This window comes from Cotesia glomerata, linkage group LG9 (genome assembly GCF_020080835.1).
Source record: "Cotesia glomerata isolate CgM1 linkage group LG9, MPM_Cglom_v2.3, whole genome shotgun sequence".
Lineage (NCBI taxonomy): Eukaryota > Metazoa > Arthropoda > Insecta > Hymenoptera > Braconidae > Cotesia > Cotesia glomerata.
This window is the reverse complement of record NC_058166.1, coordinates 3,131,926-3,139,357: the sequence shown is the minus strand read 5'-3', so window position 1 is coordinate 3,139,357 and position 7,432 is coordinate 3,131,926. Positions and strand designations below refer to the sequence as shown.

The window sequence follows — 7,432 nt, the reverse complement described above, 5'->3', positions numbered from 1 at the left end:
AGTGGGATAAATGTACATAATTTATATAGATGTACAGTTTTTTGGTTTTTTTATTTTATTAATTGCAATTAAACGACACTGAGTTACATAGCCATTCACAATAGGGAACCTGCAATTCCTTCAAAGAATTAAAATAAAAAATGAAAAAAATTAGTAAAACGGTTCACCCTGAAGGCCATCCCTGCAACTTCCCGCTAATTCCATACCCGGGCGCTTAAAATTGTACTTATGACGTTTTTGAGATTTTTGAGCTCAAAATATAATTTGTGTGATATTTTGAGCTCGCTGAGCTTGAAGAGATAGTATTTCTATGCATTTGAGCTCTTCAAGCTCAAAAGTCTGATAGAAGTTTCATAGAACACTATTTTTGGAATTTTCAAACCGCAATAATTTTTGAATGGATCAACTCATTTTCACGCAGCTGGCGGCATTCGACGCAGTTTTATCAGCCTCATGAAGAATTTCCAAGTTTTATTTGATCGAACCAAAAATTTCGGAGTAATTCCGAAAAAACACTTTTGTCGGTTTTCTTTCGTTCACAATATCTCTCGAACGAATCATCCAGTTTCGACCAGCTTGGTGGCGATCGACGTAGTTTTTTATTGTCTAAAGGTGATTAGTTTTTAGAATCGATCGGTGGAGCCGTTTGAAAGTTATCCAAAAAAAAACCTCATTTGAAAAAAAATTTTTTCTTAGTTTTTTTAAGATTTCTCAAAATCTACTGATCCGAATCGGTCCAAATTATACTCAAAATCTAAGTTTGGCCAAGCCCTTTCAAATGGCACCAACCGCGATAAAATCGGATGAGGCGTTCAAAAGTTATAAGCGGTTCACATACTTTCACACACACACACACATACACACACACACACACACACATACACACACACACACACACACACACACACACACACACACACATACACACACACACACACACACATATATACAGACACCGTGACAACCTCGCGGGAGTAGTCAGGAAGCTTCCTATGACCTTCAAACGTCGAGATCTGATGAAAACTCGATTTTTGCGAAACGGTGAAAACAATAACTTCCCGATTTTTGAAAATCTTCGATTTTCTTAGCGGGAAGTTAAAAATTTAGACTCAATTAATGGATTTTTTGGCAAGCTACAGTGTTTACGGGTTTCATACTTGATGGACGGAAAATTTTTTAAACTATTTTGATGTTTTTTTCCGTTTCTATTGCACTTAATAAATTTTTGAAAAGTATGGAATTAATCTCCATTAAATTATCTTGACAATAGTATGCAAAATATCTTGATTCTGTGAGCTAACAATACTATAATAATTAAAATAGTTGCCAAAATGAGGCGAAAAAAATTTTTCGATCGTAAAGCACTCTCTTATGCTTCGCACCATGAGTCGTGCAATATAAAATTTCTAAAGATTTTTTTTTCGTTGGACAATGATTCAATAATGATTTATTAGAGCCATCCAAAGCTTTGAGTACTAGTAAAATTACAATATAATGTTATTAATGACGCTTTTATTGCACATCACCTTAAAACACTAATTTAATTGGACCAATAAGCTCTCTCAGTGCTCATCGCCTCTCACGATTAAGACGAATCCATCGTCGATTACTATGACCAAGTACTTGGTATAAAAAATAACATTGAAATCTCTTGTAGTTGATCGATTCTACATTTTACGATAATTGAGATTAAAAAAACAAATGTGAATACATAAACAAATTGATTTTTATTGTTTTTCAATGTACACGATCATACGGATCGTTATCGCGTGACGAATAATCTTATTGTCGTTTTTTAATCGTGACGCTAAACGAAAATAGGTGTAGCAATATTTAGTACTGTGGAACTGAATGTATTGAAAACTTTCAATTTTATTACGTTTACACGACATCTTTATATACTACGTTTGTTCAGCGGAAAAGATTAATACGTTTCCTTTTGTTCGCTGATAGTTCGTCATGAAGTTGATTATCATTCTGTTTTTGGCAATTGCGGCGGTGTTAGTCCAAGTAAGTCGAAAGTCAAAGGAAAAATCAAACATTATTGATACTATAAGATACATGGATAGGATTTTGATTTTTTTAATGTATTCAGAATAAAAAATATTAAGTACACGGAAAGAATGAGATTACACTGGATCACATTCCAGATTATATTCAGTGACATCTGTAGTGAAAAAATTAGGAAAACGGTTGACTCTAAAGGCCATCCCTGCAATTTCCCGCTAATTCTATACTTAATCGCTCAAAATTGCACTTATTACGTTTTTGAGCTCCTTGAGCTCAAAAGTCTACTAGAAGTTTAATAAAACACTATTTTTTGAATTTTCAAACCGCAATAACTTTTGAATGAATGAACCGATTTTTACGCACTTGGCGGCATTCGACGAAGTTTTTGAAGCCTCGTAAAGGATCTTTAAGATTAAATTGATCAAACGAAGAATTTCAAACGAAGTGATTCCGAAACAACACTTTTTTCGGTTTTCTTGCGACAACGATAACTCACGAACAAATCAACCGATTTCGACCAGTTTGGCGAGGATCGACGTGGGTTTTTAATGTTAAGCGTTGATTAGTTTTAAGAATCAATCGGTAAAGCCGTTTCAAAGTTATTAAAAAAAAAAAACCACATTTGACAAAATTTTTTTTTGTAGTTTTTTTGAGATTCCTCAAAATCTACTGGTTTGAATTGGTCAAAATTGTAATCAATAAGTTTGGTCAAGCCCTTTCAAATAGCACCAACCGCGAAGAAATCGGTCAAGCAGTTCAAAAGTTATAAAAGGGTCACATATATCTCCGCGATTTTTAACTTCCCGCTAAGAAAATTGAAAATTTTCAAAAATCGGGAAGTTATTGGTTTTACCCTGTTTTGCGAAAATCGAGTTTTTATTAGATCTCGACGTTTTAAGGTCACAGGAAGCTTCCCTGGCTATTTCCGCGATGGTGTCCGAGCGGCTGTATCTATGTGTGTGTGTAGGTATGTAAACCTCTTTTAACTTTTGAACGGATCGGCCGATCGGATCGAAATAGGTGGCGATCCAGAGAGTATCATTGCCATTAAATTTCGTGAAAATTTGAATCGAGTCGGTTCGCTAGATTTTGAGAAATCTCAAAAATAAAATTTTCAAAAAATCGTTTTTTCTTGCTCTCCTAGCCGAAAGTACGCTCTTCCGGGACGTTCTTTACTCCAGGAAGAGCAACTTTTATGGCCTGCTCTAACGCATGCGCGCTACGCATACTTTCTGGCCGGCAGCACAGAACCTCTCTTTCTTTCGGATTTTCGTGGCGCGACCAGCCTATACAGCGAGTTTCAACTGTATATATATAACAGTCACAACATCGTCTGTATGTAACATGTCAGCAGATAAATAACCAAAAAATGTCAAATAAATGAAAATAATTTCTAACTAGATTATTGTTAATGAACTATTTAATAATAATATTGCACAAATAATTTATACAAAAATTTTAGAAAGTAAAATGTAAAAGTTTTGTAGATTTTATTTGCTTTCTTTTATATTTTGACAGCTAGTAAAGCAATGTTTATAAAACAATCCATGTACTCTACAAGCTTCTAATAATTTAATTCCAATCTTTCTTAGCCGTCTAATTAAAAACTAATTTTTAATCATCTTAAAAAAATTAATTCTGTTATTAAATCGAGTTTATATATTTGTGACGAGTTCTGTGCATGTTATCTCTCTTAATCAGAGCATTTGTTAGTAAACTTTGAAATAACATTTTTTTTTTTTTTTATTTATTAATTTTTACTTTTTTATTTATTTTATTATGCCCGCCCCGACCAGTAAAACCCCTTCCCCAGGGTTGCGTACTTTCGGCTGGAGAGCAAGAAAAATAGTATACAACCCACGACCAGAATGTTGGATGCCCTGACGAATGGAATATGATGGCCGAGGCGTAGCCGAGGAAATCTAACTTTCTGGCCTTGGGTCGTAATATACTATTTTGGAATAACTTCTAAATGGCTTCACCGATCGATTCTAAAAACTAATCAGCTCTTAAGCTTAAAAAACCACGTCGACAACCACCAGTCTCATCAAAATCGGTTGATTTGTTCGAGAGTTATCGAAAACGAAAAATTTCGAAAAAAGTGTTTTTTTTTACATAACTTCGAGATTTCTTATCGGATTGTTTTTGACGGAATAAAATAATTATGAGAGCCTAAAAAATCACGTCGATCGCCACCAAGAACGTGGAAATTAGTTGATTGGTTCGTGAGTTATCATTGTCAAAAAAATTCGGAAAAAGTGAATTTTTGAAAATTCGCTAAGATTTTTGGTTCAGATCAGTTTGTGTTCAAAAGTATATCATAGATTCTGAAAAACTGTGTGAAACTCTGCCAACCGCGTGAAAATCGATTTATTCATCCACAGATTCGGTAGAATCTGGCGCCAAGTTCCGTTCAAATCCGTTGTAAACGGAGTGCCAGACTACCGAGTGTGTTTACTGTAAGCAGAACGGTATTTCGAGGTTGCAAAACTTTATTTAATTCTACGGTACTTCTTATTCCTAAATTTTATATCATAACAGTAATTCATACTTTATTTTACTGATATCAATTCATTATATTCAATTATAACAATTAATCGACTTGAAATTATTAAATTTTATTAGCACAAACTATAGCAAGCTCAAAAATTTCGATCCTGACTTTTTTTCTATGTAAAAAGTGACATGCCACAGACTAAGTAATTCGAGAATGCATGGTAATAGTCCAATAGATGGGAAACTACAGTTAAAAAAATAAATTTTACAGCTTGCATATACACTCGCCAGGGTGCGCTGCAATTATTTTTACATAAACTGTAGCTTCAAGGGGATACTTTGCTATAAAAAATGCAGCCAACGCGAGATTTAAGTTGGTACCAATTGTAAATTTTTATTATAATTACAAAAAATACTGAAATCCGAACAAAAACAGTTTCACTGTAAAAAAATCGCGCCAAGTCCACGTTCATAAGACTATTAAGAAAAAAAAAATTTTTTTTTTTCTTTACAAAAAGATATAAAATAGAAAAATTAAAAAATCCAAGTAACCGATATAATTGAATATAATTTTCGGAAATTAAAAAAAATTTTGTTGTAAATTTAAAAATTAAGAAAAAAATTTTGGAACGTACTTGGTATGCGTCATTGTGTATTTCAATTTTTTTATTTTTAAAGTCCTAGTAAATAGATTTTACGAATTTCATGAAAAGTAAAATATTTTGCAACCACGCACACTAAATACGTTCCAAAATTTTTTTCTTAATTTTTAAATTTACAACAAAATTTTTTTTAATTTCCGAAAATCATATACAATCATATCGGTTACTTGGATTTTTTAATTTTTCTATTTTATATCTTTTTGTAAAGAAATAAGAAATTTTTTTTTCTTAATAGTCTTATGAACGTGGACGGCGCGATTTTTTTACAGTGAAACTGTTTTTGTTCGGATTTAGAAATTATTGGAGTTTGAAAATTCAAAAAATACTGTTTTATTAAACTTTTATCAGATTTTTGAGCTCGAAGAGCTATTTCCTTCTTTGAGCTCGGAGAGCTCAAAATAACACACAAATTGTATTTCGGAGCTCGAAAAAATTTATAATAGAGGCATTTAAAGATCACAAAATTGCTTGACCTTGACGAGGCGGGAGTAAAGCACTACCTCACGCGCTTCACGCTATGAGGCGTTCAATTTTAGTGACAAATATGAGATAAATAATTACATTAAATAAATTAAAATACATTTTTCCAGGCAGAGTTCGAAGACTCTGACGGTGAAGATGTAATACCAGTACGCAGATCAATAAAAGGCTTACACGGTCACATCAGTCGAGGAAATCGAAGACACGTGGACCATGTAGATGCCAAATGGGATACCTCTGACATGGATGTCGACGACGCTCCTGCCACATCATCCAGGCGCACACTTTCAAAGAAACAAGAAACGAAGGATTCTGGAAAATCTTTGATCTTGCCTAGCTTGTCTTCTATGTTACCTTATGTTAAGACAATTCTTGTAGAAATACTCAAGAAAATAGGCGGCACTAAGTTCGAAAAACTTGGCCAGGATGCGCTTGCTTTGGTCGAAGATCTTGTTGCACTTTTATCCAATTAGACATAGAAAATAATCTAATTTAATTAGAAATAAGAAAGTATTGTGTGTAATATATTTAAATATACCTGTATATCACACAATTATATATGTTCATCATATATTATTTTATGGCTAATATAATGTCATATATTATTATTGATAATTTAAGATATATACTGAGGATTATACTATTTATTAAATAAAACTTCATGTATACTTTGATTATAAAATAAGGATCATACTTTCATTAATGTCCAGTGTTTCCAGAATAAACTTTAATGAAAACTACTGTTGAGCTTTGGAGTGTCCCAATCTGGAAGCAAGTAACGTAAAAGCCCCCATTATTGACACTATAAGAGTGATCATGAATAATTGAATTTTTTTATCGTGTTTTAGATCAATATTGTCAACTTTTTTTTTGTAAGACATCTTAATCATGGTTTTTTTTATATAATTTAATTAATTAATTTCAATAGCAATAAATTTAATAATTATTATATCAACTTAAAACCAACAGGTTGAATGTATGTATTATTGACAGCGCAAAGAATTCAATGAGCCGATTATTGACATACCTTTGACCCTATTATTGACAGGTCTTTTATTACAGTTAAATTTATATTAACAATAATCATTTTTACTGACTAATGCAAAACTATTAATAATATTAATTATTTTAAAATTCGTTTGACCTAGCTTTTCTATATTTTTTATCAGATTTTTTTTAGCAATTTTTTCTAGTCCCAAACACTTTGATTCTTATAAAATCACTTGGCAGTTTGTAAAAATTAATATGTTGATATGTATTCTGAGGGGGGTGAGGTTACCTTACATTATGGCCTATGTCGTTAGTTGACGCAAGTTAATTTTTGTGTCCCCATCATTGACATCCGCTATTTTTAAATTAATTTTAACTCGATAAAGGATAAATAAATGATTATATGGTTATTTAGACTATAAATAATCTAAAATAATTTTAAACAATGCAACCGTGTAAAAAATTCGTCTTAAAATTGTCGTTCGTTTAAGATCTTAAACGTGACACAAACCAAGACTATTTTAAGACTCTTTTAAGACGCCAAAAATCCGAGCAGATTTTTGAAAATTTGCTTTTCGAGTTTTGTGAAAATTAATTTTAGACGATTTTACGACTTTCTAACCGCAATATTTTTGAGTAAGATGTTTTTAAATTGAATTTAAAATTGTTAAAAATTATTATCTGACAATTTTAAGACTTTTTAAGACGTTCTGTTTTAATGTTCCAGGGCTCTGTCGTTGTTTGCTCATTTCAAAATAGTCTATAAATCTTTTTAAGATTTTTTAAGACTAATT

General features: G+C 32.0%; 1 protein-coding gene across 1 annotated transcript; it reads left to right on the top strand.

The window, feature by feature from the left end:
- The first annotated feature begins 1,883 nt into the window (after positions 1-1,883).
- On the top strand, positions 1,884-6,141 carry LOC123271590. Its single transcript, XM_044737960.1, has 2 exons — positions 1,884-2,010; positions 5,759-6,141. Exons 1-2 carry the CDS (start codon positions 1,960-1,962, stop codon positions 6,119-6,121), a joined length of 414 nt encoding a protein of 137 aa, XP_044593895.1. The 5' UTR covers positions 1,884-1,959; the 3' UTR covers positions 6,122-6,141.
- The last annotated feature ends 1,291 nt before the right edge of the window (positions 6,142-7,432 follow it).

Coding starts and splice junctions, on each gene's coding strand:
- LOC123271590 (XM_044737960.1), top strand. CDS start 1,960: ATGAAGTTGATTATCATTCTGTTTTTGGCAATTGCGGCGGTGTTAGTC. Junction 2,011..5,758: donor TTGCGGCGGTGTTAGTCCAA/GTAAGTCGAAAG, acceptor ACATTTTTCCAG/GCAGAGTTCGAAGACTCTGA.